Below are 19029 nucleotides of genomic sequence, written 5' to 3' on the forward strand. Positions count from 1 at the left end.
GACCATACAAGGTTCGTCCAAAATCGCATAATGTTTGAGTAGGTACTACATTTACTGTTAAAAAAAAAGTATGTCCTGTATAGTATGAATGTGGGTAGTATGAATGGAATTTGGATGTACTACATCCACCATGTAGTTGTTATTATCACATGAGCTACCAGTGTCACTGCCATCCACAAATCCTCTCCCGTGGCCTCATGGGATATAGTATAATGTCTATTGAATGTACACTTCAGAATCTCTGCGGATATATTAGGTCATCCGAGGATGTTTAGAATACAATGAATTTGGACGTACTACTCTTTTGGCGTACTGTTTTTCACCTACTTTATGGAAAGGGAAGCATACTTAACGAAATTGTAAACATAACACTTTTGTTTTTGCCCCCATTTTTCGTGAGCTAAACTCAGATCTAAGACTTTCAATGTACTCTAAAGGCCTATTTCTCTCAAATATTGTTCACAAATCTGTCTAAATCTGTGTTAGTGAGCACTTCTCCTTTGCAGAGATAATCATGTCAAGATGCTGACACAAACATCCTTAAACGGTAACTGTCATGATATAAACATGCAATATCGTTGACGACAAAAGACGAGACTAAAACATAGCTTTAAAAAACTTCACTGGACAAAAAGGAGAGTTGTAAATGGACATGTAAAACTGTATCTGGAGTATTTTTGCCCTGACCTAAGCCACATTAGCCTGACAAGCCAGACCCACATCAAGATCTGGTCTGGAAACTCTCCATTAACAGCTCAATCCAAGAGGCGGGATAAACGGTTGTCTTTCAAACTCCCTCTGCACGCGATAGGATAGCGCTACAACCAACCAGAGCAACGAAGGTGAAACAGAGCTTGTTGGTAGATTAAACATTCGCCGTATCCGGTCGGCAAAACTCCGAACTCCGAATGACTTCAGTGCCGTTCTTTGTTCTTTTCTTAGAGAAAAGCTTAACTCCAAGTCTTCCAGAGTCATGGTAAAAGCTGATTCGAAAGACCGGCGTTTGCCAGTTTCTGTGTTTACTAGAAGCACGCAAACGCAACTCGGCCGTCGTCTTTATAGCCCCGCCCACCGACTCTATACACGATGTGATTGGCCCGGCAAGAGTTTGGGGATTACAGCTCAGAAGGGAGTTGAGAGTTGCTAGACGACACTTGCGGGCAGATTAGATTTGCTGCCGCTAGGGTGCGTCTAGATTTCTAGGCTAAAGCCACATACCTTCTATGTAGAAATCAAAGAACAGTTTAAAATTGTATCAATGCATTCTATGGAAACTTTAAATTAATAAGTTTAGATTTCACAATGAAAAGCAATAATAAATGTTTTCGCCATTCAAGTCCTTATTTTTCCCAACAGCATCCACAATGTTGTTTGTTTCTCTCGGTCAGCTTGAGGTTATTATCGACGAGGTGCGAATTGCTACAGAACTCATTTAGTTGTCTGATCCGGCCTGATCTGGATCTAAAGTTCAATGCAAATCTCCGTCAGAGCCCCTGCGTCCATTAACTTTCCCTGTGTGTGGTCGATACCGACTGTAATTAACTGTGGTTTGTGCCGACAGGAGAAGATGCCTCTGGCCGTGGTCGGTAGCAACGTGGTGATCGAAGTGAATGGCAGGAAGGTCAGAGGTCGTCAGTACCCCTGGGGTGTGGCAGAAGGTACGTCCTTGCATCAGCATGACCGACATGAGTTTGTCATGTGGACTGTACCGTTTCTAAGGGAATAGGGGTGTTCCAGTGCATACAAAACAAATGCATGAGCTTGCTGGATGATCTCCCTCCCAGCTGAGGGATTCTGGAAAAGGGAGGACAACGAGGTATAAGGTTTCCTAAAGAGAAAGACCGTCACCCCTTCTTTTCATCATGGGCCACAAATGACTTGTTGTTGTGGTTTTACTTTCCCCACCTTTCTTTCTTTAGAAATCTCTCCTCCCTGCGAAAGTTTTTCATTTGGAATTGTTGTTGGTGCGCGAGTGTGTCTTTTTTCCTCAGTTGTTTACGTGTCATTCTTTCTTTTCTCTTTTTTTCTTTCTGTCTGCTCTATTCCATGACTGACAGAGGGCATTATTGGTAAACAAAACCATTTTTCATTTATCCTCTCTTCGTTAAGGCCTCCCCCTCCTTCCTCTTTCACCTTTTTGCTGCTCTGAAACTTTGCTGATTGTCAGATGTGTGCTCTATCAATAGTCATGGAAAAACCTGTAAGCTGCAGCCCCCATAGAAAATAGAGCAGCGCTGCTCTCTAACATGTTTATATGTTCTTAATGACCCTCCATGTAGGGCTGGATGATATAGCAAGCAATTATATCTCAGTATTTTACAGCCTTTTGATTAAAGATTTTTTTAACAAATCAGAAAAATGCATAAAGAAAAATATAAATGATGCATTAAAGTCTTTTGCTCACCAAAGCTCCATTTATTTGATCAAAAGTAAAAACTGTAATATTGTTAAATTTCTACATTATATTTAAAAAAAAATTATATATATATATTACTTTTAGACAATAGTATATATATATATTCAGCATAATTATTCCAGTCTTCAGTGTCACATGATCCTTCAGAAACCATTCTAATATGCTGATTTGCTGCTCAAGAAACAATTCGTATTATTTACAATGTTTAAAACAGTTGCGCTGCTTAACATTTTTGTGATAATTTTTTTTCAGGATTCTTTGAATTGAAAAGAATAGCATTTATTTGACATTGTTAAATAAAAACTAGTGCTGTTAAATCCATTAATTGCAATTTAATCGCATCTTTCATATGTTTGCGTTTAAATAATATGTGTAACACACACACACACACAAACACACACGTTATGTAAACAAACTTACAGACAAACAAGTTACTTAACAAACAAGTTAGATGCAAATAATTGCAATTATTCTATCTATCTATCTATCTATCTATCTATCTATCTATCTATCTATCTATCTATCTATCTATCTATCTATCTATCTATCTATCTATCTATCTATCTATCTATCTATCTATCTATCTATCTATCTATCTATCTATCTATCTATCTATCTATAAAATTCCCAAAATTACCACAATTTTTTTATTATGTTTATTCATTATTACTAACTGAATATTTATGATGTTGCTTAATTTGATATTATCAACAAAATCATTGCAAATACATCATAAGTATTTGATATATCATCCAGCCCTACTCTTATTTTTAAACAAAACCTTGCATTCAGACATGCATGCCTCCCATTACTTATTTCCTACTTCCATTTTGGATTTAAATACATTGAGGGTTACAAAATGCACCTTGGGTCTGGGGTCAATATTTTCCCCCCGTTACATACATAATTTTTTTATTATAGTACTTTGACATCATCATTTGTAAGCATTTTTGCCTTGGAACTCTGATGCGGGGTTGACTGAGTGCTAATGTTTCCATCCTAACCTCTGATCAACACTATTCTAACATGATCCGATATATGGGACGTGCTTTTGAGGCACCATTCATACCTGTCGGCATCAGGAGTTTGCTGTTTTGCTGTCCCATCAAAAAAAAAAAAAAGACAAATCCCATGATCCTTTTAGACATAAGACTCCACCTCCTGCCCCACCCCTAGCTCCATTTGGCTGGTATCTCTGCTTATCATCGCTATGCCATGTAACCCTTCCTACAACACACCATTTAGTCTTAGTAGCCCATAAATCACAGGTTGAGTGGGGGTTCCTACTGGAGAGACTTTAGTCCCGCCCCTTCAACACAGGTAGGTGGTTGTAGCAGATGATTGACACATGGGGCAGTCAATCAGAATGAGTTCTCCATATAGGTAAGGTTCTCGCTTGGTAAAGCATAGTAGGGCTCCATAACTGTTGTAACTGTGCAGGTTAGACTTGCAGAAGACCTTTCATCCTTTAACCATCTGTCAGAAACCAGTGTCTCTGGTCCTTTTCCAGAATCCCATGTGACGACAGCGATGTTTGATCATACATACCTGTGTATGATCACATAACAGCGGTCTGAACTGCTAACCTGTTGCTTATTTTTGTGACTCTTTAACATTCTTAGCATATTCAATATGGTATCTAAATACTAAATTGTGTTTTCTTTGAATTGACAACCACCTGACTTGTGTTTTGAGTTTTCATTTGTCTGATGTTGTTAAGTTGTATGTTTCATCAACAACCTCAGTGTCTGAACCTGTTTGCTTTAAATGTTTAATTTCTCACTGTATTATGTCTGTTTTTAAATATAATAAAAAATTAGGGATGCACTGATATTAAAATTCTGGCTGATATGATAGTCCCATTATTTATTTGCATGTTAAGATTGATAATTAATAAATGGCTAGTAGTATAATTCTTTACTATTTTGCCTAAATAAATTTTAAAAACAACAACATTGGTCTATAACTGAAATGGTATTGATATATCATGCATCCCTACTAAAAAAAAAAAGTTTTTGACCGAGGTTTTTACTCAGGTCCAGTCTCATCATAACTGCATACATCCACAGAAATAATGCATTTCATGTCAACTTTTATTATTACACTTAACAATTTTATTTCATTATATGTTGTAGACCCCCAAGTGAATATGTAATTCGTGATTAACTTTTGTATTTAAACATTTTAAATGTAATCTAAAAATTGTAAGGGTTTGAAAAGGTCATTCTGATGATGTTATTGGGCTAAAACCTCTATTTCTTCCTGTTTCAGTGGAGAATGGTGAGCACTGTGACTTCACGGTCCTGAGGAATATGCTGATCAGGTGAGACGAGATTGTTGTGAACTAACACTGTCCTGTTTCCAGCATCAAGTCGATTACTGATAATGCAGATACAGTGCCCTCCACTAATATTGGCAACCTTGGTAAATATGAGCAAAGGTGGCTGTGAAAATAAATCTACATTTATAATTCTACTATTTATAATTTTGATCTTTCATTCAGAATTTTTTTTAACCTTTCATTGAAGTAAAACAATTGAATTGAAAATTGGACCAAATCACATAATGAATTAAATGTTTTTCTCCAGTTCACGTTGGACATAATTATTGGCACCCAATTATTGCAACATCCTTTTCCCAAGATAACAGCTCTGAGTCTTCTCCTATAATGCCTGATGAGTTTGGTGATCACCTGACAAGATATCAGAGACCAATGTCATGCTCCTACTCACCCTGGTGTGCTAAAACGTAAATATGAATGGGAATATACTTCAGAGGTAGCCTGACGTGGTCATACTCAATTCAAATGTCAACAGAGCTCATCTGCACTGTGTTGCCAATTCCGCGTTTTTTCCCACGGGTTGTTTTCTATGTCCGCGGGTTGAAGCGACTATTATGTGATATATAGACCCATGAGTGCGAATTTTAGCAGGCAACCTTGCCAAAATAACACACATTTTACCCCCCAAACACCATTTTTCCCCCGGAGAACCCCCCGAGAAGCTATTGTTTAGGGCTAGTAGTTGGCGGGTTTTGTTGTAAAAACTTGGCAACCCTGTCTGCACACGCGCTGGAATGCACAATCTTTGCCGGTGTTGTAAAAAAATAAAAGAATTTAATGATACACAAGAGTACTTACCCAACATGATCATCATTTTTGAGAGAAATTGTGAAGGTGAATGCAGATACAAACAAGCTCTCCGTTTAGGATTTGAACAAATATAATCCAAGCCCCTTTGATGACGTGATGATTACGTTACTGTTGATCATCTGTCCGTCATCGTGTAAAGCCCGCCCTGATGATTTCATTGGTCCGAACAGTTGCTGTTGGGAGATAATTACTCCTCTATGGATTGAGGCCAGACCGAACTGCCCGACCTAAACATTTTGTGGGCGGGGCTAAGTTCGGCTGGTATCCTGGCTACTTCAGAGGTACTCACAAGAATCTCTAAGGGAGCCAATAACTGTGGTCAACATGCATTGGAGAAAAACATTTATTTCATGATGTCATTTCTCACCCACTTTCAAATGTTTTACTTCATTCGAAAAATTCCAAACTTTCATTGAAGGACCGAGAGGATAAACAATGCACATTTATTTTCACAGCCACCTTTGATCATAATTACCAAAGGTGCCGATATTAGTGGAGAGCACTGTCATTTCTTTTTCTAACAAAATGCATGTTACATTTCTTTGTTAATTAGAGTTTTAATCAGAGTTTAACCTGTCATCTAACTGTCCATTTGCTGTTCTAGGACTCACATGCAGGACCTGAAGGACGTGACCAATAATGTTCACTATGAAAACTACCGCAGCAAGAAACTAGCAGCCGTCACCTGCAACGGAGTCGATGCCACCAAGAACAAGGGCCAGCTAACAAAGTACGAGAACGGTTATATTTTTAGTTCAAATTTTGTCCCAAACAACATAAGCTATGATTCTATTAACCTATTTTTAGGTCCCTCGATGCGCAACTACTTTGCGGATGTGATTGCATAACTGGACTAACCAGTGGAACATTACATCAAATGTTGGCTTAGCCATTCTGAAACATCTGAGCCAATGTTTGCCATCAGAATGGTTGGGTACAATGGCCTCCCAGAATTCATGATTGCATTCCCAAACCAGACATCCGAACGGCAGACAAATACTATCGCGACTTGTTTCATGTTAAAGTTAAAACTTCTTGTCTTCTTTTTTCTTTAAAGTTCCTTGTTCCTCACTCTTGTAGGAGTCCCTTGGCCCAGATGGAGGAGGAAAGGAGGGAGCACGTGATGAAGATGAAGAAGATGGAGACGGAGATGGAGCAAGTCTTTGAGATGAAGGTCAAAGAAAAGAAGCAAAAACTGAAGGACTCTGAGGCAGAGGTGTGTATGTGTTCCGCTTCTAGTTAGGATTAACATGGAATATCAAAAATGCTTAACTGAGTTCATCCCCGCGCTTCCTCGATGCAGTTGGAGCGGCGTCACGAACAGATGAAGAAGAATCTAGAAGCTCAGTATAAAGAGCTGGAGGAGAAGAGACGCCAGTTTGAGGAGGAAAAAGTCAACTGGGAGGCACATCAACGCATCCTGGAGCAGCAGAAACTTGATGCATCAAAGTGAGACTTCCTCTGTTCTTTCATCTCAATTCCTCTGTGCCCTGCTTTCTCTCTCTTAAAAGAGTCTTTCTGTAACTCTCTGCATTATTCATTTACTAAATAATGCAGTTAGCAAGGGGGAAATGTTTTTGCACTCATGAATAGAAGTAAATTCAAGCAGGCTAATTGTCAAATTTGCCTCTTATAATCAAAAATCTGGACCACATTATAATAATGGAATTCATAAATGTTAACCAGGTAATAGTTTTAGTTTTTTTTTTAAGTAATACAAAATATAATTTAGTGTTTTAAATGTATTGAATTTTAATTTAATTTAATATATTAACTTTATATTTAATATTTTTTAATAAAATGTATGATTTAAAATGTATAAGGGAATTCAAAGATATTCTGCATATTGTGGTTTATATCTTTTCTAAACTCCTTTAAAGTAATTGATTACTATTATACATGCACTGTTAATTTGACGGTAACATTTTTATTTTTATGATCATATCAAAGCTGCATTTATTTAATTAAAAATTCTAAAATAAAAATACGTAATTTAACACTTTAAATCATTTTATTTTAATCTTAATAAAAAATATTTAGTCCTGTAATGCAAGACTGAATTTTTAGCATAATTACGCCAGTCTTCATTTTCATTCTAATATGCTGATTTTAACACTTACAATCTTTTTTTTCAATGTTGGAAACCATTGTGCTATTTAATATATTTGCGGAATCATGATATTTTAGAAATAGGATTTTTTGCAACATTATAAATGTCTTTACTGTCACTTTTTGGTCAATGTAATGTCCTTGCTGAATAAAATAATTAATTTATTTTTTATTTTTTATTACTACCTCCAAAGTTTTGAAGGGTAGCCAATAGATCAATACACAATAAAAGCAGTGGCATAATAGGAATAGTATTAATTATAAAAACTGAAATGGGAAAAAATATTAATAATTACAATAAAGTTGCAATAGCTTTAAAGGTGCACTTTTGTGTACATTTTTGTGAAATCTAATAGTGAGGTTGTGAATTGCATCCGCCCACAGCTCACCCCTCCATTTCGAAGCACATAGAGAAGCTACGGTGGCCCACACGGGGCAAATATGTAGTTGCCTGAGACGCCAGAGAGTAGTTAGCGCTCTGTAGAGCAATTTGCTCTTTTAGGGCTTCTGTAGAAACATGGCGGCACAAAATGCCGATTTCACTGTAAGGGGACCCGCAGTGTATGTAGATAAAAGTTCTACGGGAATTCTCATTCTAAGGGAATAACAACATAACGGTTCATCATGTAAGGTCTTTATACACCATTAAAAACAATTATGTATATTATATTGCATTTCTGTCAATACATCCTCATAAATATTACACACTGCACCTATTATTTGACTCTTGTTAAATTTACATTTGAATTTGTTCCTATTGGTTAATGAACTTCTTCACCAATGTTTTTTCGTCTTTCTTTGTTTTCAGGACAATGGAAAAGAACAAGAAAAAAGGGAAGATCTTTTAAAGACGTCATGAAGCTCCATTCCTCTTAAAACCAGACACTCCCTGCATCTCTTTTGATGCTCTGATGTTCTATGACCCCATAAGAAACACATGCTCAAGTACTACAGTACACGTTTACTGCGCACTCCATTGCACCAAACGAAATGAGTTTATCGCCATCGTGTGGTTGACTGTCATATTACACCACATGCCCAATGTATCAAGTGCATGTTCTCATCTTGACCAACATTCCCTTGAAACGTTAAATTATGCTTATTGCAAACAAATTCGTTACGAAGGTCTTATAGTAGGTTTGTACGGATGTGATGGAGAATGAGACAGACGGATGGAAGCATGTGCGAAGAGTTAATGCAGAGTTAAGCATGAATGTGTTGAAAAGCAAAGCAATGAATAGACGGATTATGGCATTTGATGATGATGTGTGTTTCTTTGGGGGTCATAGACAAACCTGTTTTAACATTATTGCACAGCTAAATGATGACAATAACCGTTTTCCATGTTTTTAAACCATTCGCTGGCTGTGTACGTAGATAATTGTGTCCCTACCATAGATGGTGTTATACAAAATGGCATGATTGTCAACCTTAATAAAAAACAATAGTCTTTTTTGATATGGATGAATATAAAATAATTACAATAATATTTTAGGACGTTGCTTGAACGTTCTGCCTTAAAATCGCAGACTGTTTCGGCATTTGTCTGCTCATGTTTTGTTTTTATCGTGATCATGTCAGATGTCCCAAAATCTATTCCTAAACTGATCTGAGACCAGTTTGTTTCATTTTAATAGTCGGGACTTGGTTTTTTTAGTTGTTGGGGCTGGTCCTGGATCAGGGCTTGGTGGTCAGTTTTAACCTAAGTGAGTTCAGTATATCTAAACATCTTATTTTAGCCATACTTACACCCCTTTATAATAAACTCACTCTACATTCCAAATGTTGATGAGATCTAAGCGCTCTTTGTTTCTGTTGGATAGTTTAGATTGAAGGCACGCAGGCTCTATCACATGCCAAACAGCGAATAGACCGCAACGTGCACAAACCTCTCAACCTACCATTGCAAAGAGTCCCTGTTTGCCTCATGTGTTCACACACTATTATATATTTTGCAGGTTTGTCATTATGCAAGTTCGAACACTCAGTTCTTCATGTCGTGGATCGCTAAGCCACACAGACGCTCTGAAGTACGTTTGGTTTTTAGTAGAACAGTATTTTGGAAAAAAGGAAAAACTCTTTTCTTTAACCACTCTACTTTTTTTTTATAGTAGACCTGAACATGACTCTAGGCATGTTTGTTTTCTTATTATTTTTTGTACATGTATACGGTTTTCAATCTCCAATTGTTATCTTTGTCTGTTATTCTTTCTGCCTAACTGTACATTATTAAACTTGAGATGTTATGCTGATGATGGTTGTGCTGTCTTTTCTTATCATATCAGTATTTATGTTATCACATCATGTGGAGACACCAGGTAATCTCTGTGTATTTTAATATTCCATTGCATTTTCGACTGGGAAACATAGATCCAGTACAATTTCTGTGAAATGAGAACAGTTTTAGTATTCTACTTTTATGTGCCTGATACCATGTGATATTGAAGAGGAAATAAAATATAAGCTAAATAAAAACCTAAACCTCCTCTGGTATTAAAAAAAAGTTTTTAATATTATAACCCTGAGGAGAATATGTATTACGGTATTATTATTTTATTTTTAAAGAATTTAAAGAAATATATTGTATGTATGTGTATATATATATATATATACATTTACACACGCACAGTTATATATCATCAATCATTTTTTTTAAATCATATTTTGGAGTTAAATGCATACAAAATGTCTACTATGGGACAAACTGAACTTGTCCTCATAGCACTTAATTTTGTTGTGTGGAAGTAAGTCAATGAAAATTGAAAAATGCCTCCTAATATGATCAAAAACGTATTGAGGCTTTTAAATGTATATTTTATTGAGTTTTATACCTAAAACAACAGCAATGCTTTTCAGAAAATGCATTGGCACAAGCTGTTCTCTCCATCAAGCAGGAAGTCACTGTATATAGAATCAGTGATGGCAAGATTTGCTGAGGCCAAAGCTCGCAAGGTCATAGTTTAGCACTTTAGACACAATAAAGTAGCAGCACAAGATTTCCTTCATTTGTTCCTCACCCACTGAAGCTGAGTTAATCAGAAAGAGAAAGTACAAAACTCAGTGTAAATACATTCAAGAGAGAAGAAGAGAAGACAGAGAAAGGTTAGATGAAGCTCAAAACCTTAGGAGGGTTTACTGATGACATTGTAATGTGTTCGTAATGTGATGGTAAGGAAATTACGGGTTACGTAACTGTTGTGTGCACTTTTACATATTACTTTTACATATTGCAGACCTGGGACTTACGCAAGGATCTTATTTGTGGACTTCAGTTCGGCCTTCAATACCATTACGCCTGATCTTTTCAAACTGACCCAGCTCTCTGCCAAACAGGGCCGGCCCGTGAGGTTGTGGGGCCCTAGGCAAGATCAAAAAAAAAAAAAAGATCTTAAGATTGAGGGGCCCCCCAAGATAAGGCGGGGCCCTAGGCGACCGCCTATATTGCCTAATGGAAAGGTCGGCTCTGCTGCCAACCCCAATCTGTCAGTGGACAACCAGCTTTCTGACAGACTGGCAGCAACTATAGTGAGACTGGGAAAACTCACCCAGGACCCTCACAATCAGCACTGGCGCTCCTCAGGGTTGCGTCCTGCTCTTCTCCCTGTACACAGATGACTGCACTTCAAAAAAACCCTCTGTGAGGCTCCTGAAGTTTGCAGATGACACAACAGTCATCGACCTCATCCAAAATAGTGATGAGTCTGCTTACAGACTGGAGGTTGAACAGCTGGCCGTCTGGTGAAGTCACAACAACCTGGATCTGAAAACATTGGAGATGATTGTGGATATATATATATATATATATATATATATATATATATATATATATATATATATATATATATATATATATATCCTGATCCTTTTTTTACATTCTTTTCCTTTTTTACAATTAAAAGGGTTAGTTATGGGGTTAAAAGGGTGGTCATTAAATAGCCTACTCACCCTCATGTAATTGCAAACGATAGACAGTAAAAAATATGGATGGCGCCCGCACCATCACTCTCTTTCATTGAAGTAAAGCCACCAATGTCCAAATATAGCACTGACATCTTGGAGCCCCAAAAATCGAGCCGGAGTCTGCGCAGTAGTGAGCCCCACCCACACTCCCACAGAATCGGTTAGTACAGTATACTGCAGAACAACTCATAAAATAAACAGTTATGAAAATAAAAGTTGAAGCTTCAATCACCTTCTAAAAAACCTGAAAAAAGTCAGTTGGTGCCTCTAAAAGTTACATCAGCGTGATAAAAACTACCTATAAGGACATAAACCATCTTTGGAAAAAAATAATTTTAAGTGTAATTTCATTGTTTAGTTTGTCTCGCGTCCCATTAGATTACATGGAGTTTATGAGCTATATTGCATCCGGCCACCTGGAGGCAATTGAAACGTTTTGGCTTCACTTTTCAGGACTAGTGCGACTCCTACACTGTTGATGAAACACAGTGCAGTGCTTCTGGGTTCTTTGCAATTTTTATGTGCACTAACCCTTTAAGATGTACATATGATTATTATTTTTAAATACATTTTAATCAAATGCATTTACAATACCACCGACAGGCTGAATTTGTCTTCACGGCATTTCATTTTGTTGTGTGGAATTTGAAAGTCAACGAAACTGAAACAAATCCTCTCAGAATATGGTCTAAAACTGTTCTTGTTTTTTTTAAATGTATATTTTATTGATTTTTAGTAGTACACTGCAAATATAAAAAAAAATATTAAAAAATACCAACAACTACTCTGCTCTGAATTCAGAAAACAGCAGAATGGCATTTAAAGGTTCTTTAAATAGTTCTTTGTAACACTTCACATTCCATAAAGAACCATTTTCTGATCTAGAACTGTATTTTGTGAAGGGAACTTATAAATTCATTTTCTCCGTCTCCACTGTGTTTTGCCATTTTCATCGGCAGGGTCAGTATTGGGGGTTGTTTGGTTTGGGTTGCCAGGATAGATTTTCCAGTTCAGTCACACCACTCCTGTTAATGAGACAGAACAAAAATGCATTTAGTCCGAAAGCTGATGGTTCTGAACAACAAACTATTCAATTTTGGTTAAAAATGTTGCATTTTCAATGACAAAGCTCACTTTTTCTATTTTTCCAAGTCGCATCTGGTATCACACAAAATTCGCCTCTGTATATTGAAACCCTATGGGAAAAAAGTTCACATTGCAGCAATTGCGCTGACAAAACACGTTAAAAATAATATTGTGTGGAATTTGGAAGTCTATAAAACTGAAACAACACCTTTCAAATACTGGAGAATCGTGAGCTGCATGGTGAGATAAAAAAACAACAACACTGATGTTCAGAAAACAGAATAGACACCATATGAGTGATTTCTCTGCAGACCTACTGTGTCATGTGTAAAGTTGTGTAAACATTGATAAATCTAATCTAGACTCCAAGAGAACCTACTTTGAGCCTCAGAAGTCCAGGCCATTAGCAGGACCATCCAGACCCCCGGATAAACACAAGATGTCCTCGTGGTTTCTGATCTGAAGTTGCTTTGATCATGAATTTTTGGAGATGTCTGAATGAGTCACATTTGCTTCACATTTTAAATACTGTCATGGTGTGATGTTACATAACTCTAATCTGAGGTTTGATAAATATTCTGATATATTTGAACCCCCGCCTGGGTTTCCTGGACTGACAATCTTGCCTGAATATGCTGGTTGAATGTAGTTTTAATACTGAGAACAGTTAGTTTAATTTGAATAGTTGGGACCTATAGATTATAGACCACCTTTCTAAGATTGAAGAAGCTTGAGCTGTTTGTTGAGATTAAATATTATGTTATTCTGAGCAGAAGTCATCAAGTGAGCAAATATTTATGGGACAAATTATTATTTGTTCTTCAGAAAACAACAAGTGTTGCACTATATGATTTTCATGCATATGATTTTTAAAAGCTTAATAAATATGTAAATAATAAATGACTCCAAGATAACTTACTTTGAGCCCTAGAAGTCCAGGCCAGCAGGACCAAGCCAAACACAAGACCTCTCCATGGTTTCTGATCTGCCAGCTTTGGTAATGAGTTTTTGCAGAGGTCTTGTTTTTTTTTTTTTTTTTTTGCAGAGTCATGTTTTAGATGCTTACAAACTCAGATCTGAGGTTGATAAGCAAATCCCACCGTTTCCTGGACCTATACAAACTAAACTAAACAAACCTTCTGGTGGTTGAATGTAGTATGCCGTTTAATACAAAAAGCATTATAAAGATGTTTAAATCTATTCTGATCAGTTAGTTTTAGTGCTGGGGGAAATTAATCGTGATTACTGTAATCGCATGCAAAATTAAAGTTTGTATTTACATAATATATGTGTGTGTATATGAATACACACACATGCATGTATACATTTAAGAATGTTGCATGCATACTGTATATATAATTTATCTTATATAAGAATATAATTTGTGTGTGTGTGTGTGTGTGTGTGTGTGTGTGTGTGTGTGTGTGTGTGTGTGTGTGTGTGTGTGTGTGTGTGTGTGTGTGTGTGTGTGTGTGTGTGTGTGTGTGTGTGTGTGTGTGTGTGTGTGTGTGTGTGTGTGAGTGTGTGTGTGTGTGTGTGTGTGTGTGTGTGTGTGTGTGTGTGTGTGTGTGTGAGAGCCTGTTTATGTGGTTTATGAGGACACAAATTTGTATAACTACATGGGTATTACACTGGTATTACACTATAAATGTGGTTTATGAGGACATATCAAATGTCCCCATAATTCAAATGGCCTTAAAAACATACTAAATGATGTATTTTTGAGAAAGTAAAAATGCAGAATGTTTCCTGTGATGGGTAGGTTTAGGGATAGGGGCAGTGTAAGGGGATAGAAAATACGGTTTGTACGGTATAAAAACCATTACGCCTATGGAGAGTCCCTGTAAACCACATAGACCAACGTGTGTGTGTGTGTGTGTGTGTGTGTGTGTGTGTGTGTGTGTGTGTGTGTGTGTGTGTGTGTGTGTGTGTGTGTGTGTGTGTGTGTGTGTGTGTGTGTGTGTGTGTGTGTGTGTGTATTCATATATAATTATACACAGTACGCATACATATATTATGTTAACATAAACTTTTATTTACAAAATCACAATTAATTTTTCCCCGGCACTTTGTTCCATTTTAAGGGTTGGGACCTGGATTTTAGCTGTTGGGGCTGATCCTAGATGAGTTTATTTATGAGCGTATTTTATACAAAGGACAACAAAGTAAAACAAATTACATTTTAAAAAAACCTATATGCCTACCATATCATAAACTCTTAGGTTAGTATTTATGCAAACTACTTCTTTATTTGTATATGCCTTCATTTCTGGATGTTTTTCTTTCCAGATGTTAGTCTTTTTCACTATTTGTGTAAAGTTTGCACATGCATATGCACACACTCAAATGACCCTTACAAAAAAGAGGTTTTAAGTGTGCTATTGACATCCTTTAAACAAAAAAAAGTTGTATGCATTTCTTAGAATATACTTAAAATTTCACTTAAGTATACTTGATAAAAAATACTAGAAAAATCTAAGTATATCTTGGCAACTTGTGCTCAATCCTTTGATGGAAATATACGTAAAAGGTTTACTTATAGGTATACCAAAAAGTGTTCTTGTTGCTTCACCAGTGGAGAAACCAGTGGAGTCACGTGGACTATTTTAACAATATCTTTCCTACCTTTCTGGCCCTTAAAAGTGGTAATTAAATGGCTGTCTATGGAGGAGTCAGAAAGCTTGAACTCGGATTTCATCAAAAGGATGTTCCGAAGATGAACAAAAGTCTATCGGGTTTGGAACGACATGAGGGTGAGTAGCTTAATGACAGAATTTTCAATTTTGGGTGACCTTACTCTTTAAGTGCCAAAAATAATATAGCCTAAATAGTAATATGTATGATGTTCACTTAAAGAAACTTACAAGTAGACTTGCAGTACAAAACTACTCATTAACTGAAAGTATAGTTCAAAGTGTACTTTCATAAAATAAAAAAGTGCTATAAGTATTTGACTATAGTAAACTATCAGTAATTTCACTTGTACAGTAACAGTCCAAATGAAAATGTAGTAGTTGTGTATACTCAGAGTTTACTGTTACACTTAAAATAATACTTTTTATACATTAAAAGTGGGCCAATTTAGTATTAAAACAGTACACTGACAAATCTAAATTGATATAGTATACTTACTACACTGTAAAAAAATGTTGTTGGTTTTTGTTGGTTTAACTTTAAAAAGTAAGTAACCTGGTTGCCTTAAAATGTTGTGTTTATTGAACTTAAAAATTTGAGTTGATACAATGAAGGAAATTTGTTTAATAAATAGAAACTCAAAATATTTTGTATCTGAACCACGTAAAAAATGTGAAAAATTTGCGTCTGCGTCATCAGAAATAAAACACACACAATTACCCAATATGCTTACAAAATCTTTTAATAATCTTTTAATAAAGGTTGTCGAATCTCCAAAAATGTAACATTGTATTAACTTTGTATTAACATAATTTCAATTAACTCAAAATTTTAAGGCAACCAGGTAACTTTTTTTCTAAATATTTTTTACAGTGTACATAAAGTATTCTTAAAATATACTCAAACCTAAGTTTACTAAATAAAATGAACTAAGTATATTTTGTAATGAGAGTCTGACACCAGGTAATCTCAATGCTTTTTAATATTAATTTGCATAGGTTGAGAATTAAGCATGAAATGACAGGATATGCAAAAATACATTTAATAAGAATGGACAGTTGTCTTAAGCAATAACAGTATTATTTTGTGTTCGGCTGTTGCGTTTTCATCTCTCAAGCAGCAACTTTACCCAAGGCTCGTCTGGTTTCACACAGAATTCGGTTCTAGGTGTTGTTACCCTGTGGGACAAAAAAATCACAATCACTTTTTTTGTTATTGCAAGCATACACAAATACTTTTTATAATTTGTCTACTATTTAAATTGAGCATATGACCATTTTTTTCTAAACTATAGCCTATATTTCAGAGATAAATATACTTACACAACGCCTGCGACAGGACAATGTGAATTTGTCTTAGAAGCACTCAGAACTTTTTTGGCTGGAATTTGGAAGTCGACAAAATCAAAGCAACACCTCTGAGGAACTGCAGCATAAGCTGTTGGTGAGAAGAACATTTTTGAAATATATCACCCTTTTTCACTGATTAGGGATAAAGTTCTTGATGTTCATTTGTAGAATCTTCAGATCAGCCTAGTTTCTTTCACGCACCATATGTCATACTATGTTTTGTTCAAAACTTGAGAATAGCAGAGTTCAAATGTCAAATCTTTTTAAGATTGAAATATCACTTTACATGTATGTGAAATTCAGTTATTATATACACGATCATTTAGTCAAGAGCAAAACTACACATCAAGAGAACTTACGCTGAGCCTCAGAAGTCCAGCCCATCAGCAGAACCAGCCCGAACACCAGACACATAGAAGATGCCCTCATGGTTTCTGATCTGAAATTGATCTGGAAGCTTGATAATTGTTGTAGATGTCTGAGACAATCCGTGACTGCTTCACATTTATAAACGCTTTTGAACGTGATGCAAGATAGGAACTCAGATCTGTGGTTAGATAAGGACTTGTATTGCAGCCCCCTACCTCTTTCTCGAAGCCTACACGGGTATTCACATTTGCTATATTGGCTTTCTGCAAGAAGAGATTGTGAGGCGATAAAAGGCTGGTGTCACAAGTTTACAGCAATGACACACATCTTCAGACAGCACAGCTTTTTTTGCTGACAAGAAAGTCACACTTATTTTTATTTGTTTCACACTCTGAAAAATAATTTCTGCATCACTCTTGTACCTTCCTTCATGTCCAAAACACATAAAGACTGCATGGGCTACAATTCATCTATTCCATATGGTAAATTCATGATTTGACTTTTCCACCCGTCAGCATTGGCGAAGGAAAAAAAAGTAGGCTATACATGCCCAATGCATTTATTATCAATATTTAAATTTTAAACTATAGAAATGTGTGAAGTAAATAATTAGAATACAAAAAGAAAACTTACCATATCAATAGTTAAGCAAATTCTACTTTTTAATATATAACACTATAATAAACTCGATTTATAGTTAGTTTCATATAATTTAAGTTGAAATGTACAAACAAGCTGATTCAACTTTAAAAAAATTAAGGTAGAACTGAACTTAAGTTTTTTGAGTTGAATTAGGGAGAATTCTTTGAATATGCATTAATGTTTCATGCCATTATGGAGTTTCAGGGCAATTATGAATATACATAGTCATGTTTAACTAATTATTTATTATATAAATATGATATGTATTATTTAATCACAGTTGCAAATAATCAATTAAAAACAAATTATAATAATTTTATTTTAAAATTATTATTATTATTATTATTATTATTATTATTATTATTATTATTATTATTATTATTATTATGCTACTACTAGTACTACTACTAAGTTTAAATAAAACTATAATATTTAATTTCTATACATTTTATTTTTAACCTTTATTTAAACATTATGATCATTATTGGTATGCTACTACTACACTGTAAAAAATGTAATTGTTCAATAAGTTATGACAACATATGTTTTTACATTGTTTTAACTCATCAAAATAAGTTAAGAAATGTTAAACTTATTAGTTGTACAAGATGTAACTCATTTTTTAAGTCAGTTTAACATAATTTAAGTTGAAATAACTTAAACATCCAAGTCGATTGTACTCAAAAAGTTCAAAATTTGCCTTTTTTCCCCAGTTCTAAATTCTATTAAAATTCTAATATTTATTTTCTATACATTTTATTTTAGACTTTATTTAAACATTATGATTATTATTGTTATGCTACTAAGTTTAAATAAAATACAATTCTAATGTTGATTTTCTATATAGGCCTATTTAACTTAATATGATTATCAGATTGTTATCAGATTATCAGATTATACAAATTTTAGGAAATATATTTTTTATCAAGATCCCACACAAGTTTTATCTATTTTTTTTTCTTTTTTTGTAGTGGTTTATTTAGTGTCATTATTTGTGAAAAAAAAAATCAAAACCAAAAAAGAAATACCCGTGCTCTCATTATCAAACTGTGACATCTACTTTCAATCTGACATTGATCAGTTGAGGTTTTTCCACTAAGATGTTTTCAGTGTTTCGCATTTCACACTGTCTATATGAATTTTCAACTTTCTTTAAAAATAAAATCTTATTCAATCTGTTTATAATAGATATGTATTTGGCCATTCTCTCTAAATCCAAAGTCAAGATGACTGAAGAAAAAGGTGATGCATCACAGCACGCATCTAAGCGCAGCCTGATAGTGATCTAGCTCAGCACTTTTGGCCTGTGGTTT

At 35.3% G+C, this 19029-nt stretch overlaps 2 protein-coding genes across 3 annotated transcripts in view; one reads left to right on the forward strand and one right to left on the reverse strand.

Moving 5' to 3' along the window:
• The window catches only part of septin15 (septin 15), a 36174-nt gene extending 26245 nt beyond the window's left edge, over positions 1–9929 (forward strand). For both annotated transcript variants that reach the window (XM_067437072.1, XM_067437073.1), the window contains exons 8-13: positions 1562–1658; positions 4688–4739; positions 6172–6297; positions 6648–6783; positions 6871–7016; positions 8485–9929. In XM_067437072.1, coding sequence (XP_067293173.1) covers positions 1562–1658; positions 4688–4739; positions 6172–6297; positions 6648–6783; positions 6871–7016; positions 8485–8524 — 597 coding nt within the window. In that variant the 3' untranslated portion in view covers positions 8525–9929. The remainder of the gene's footprint in view (positions 1–1561; positions 1659–4687; positions 4740–6171; positions 6298–6647; positions 6784–6870; positions 7017–8484) is intronic.
• A 6391-nt stretch (positions 9930–16320) lies between these two features.
• LOC137065190 (C-C motif chemokine 4 homolog) lies at positions 16321–17219 on the reverse strand. Its single transcript, XM_067436777.1, has 3 exons — positions 17065–17219; positions 16679–16793; positions 16321–16534 (listed from the first exon to the last, which is right to left on the reverse strand). The coding sequence occupies exons 1-3, from the start codon at positions 17132–17134 to the stop codon at positions 16462–16464; spliced, it is 258 nt and encodes an 85-aa protein (XP_067292878.1). The 5' UTR covers positions 17135–17219; the 3' UTR covers positions 16321–16461.
• Positions 17220–19029: the final 1810 nt, after the last annotated feature.

This window comes from Pseudorasbora parva, chromosome 25 (assembly GCF_024679245.1).
Source record: "Pseudorasbora parva isolate DD20220531a chromosome 25, ASM2467924v1, whole genome shotgun sequence".
Lineage (NCBI taxonomy): Eukaryota > Metazoa > Chordata > Actinopteri > Cypriniformes > Gobionidae > Pseudorasbora > Pseudorasbora parva.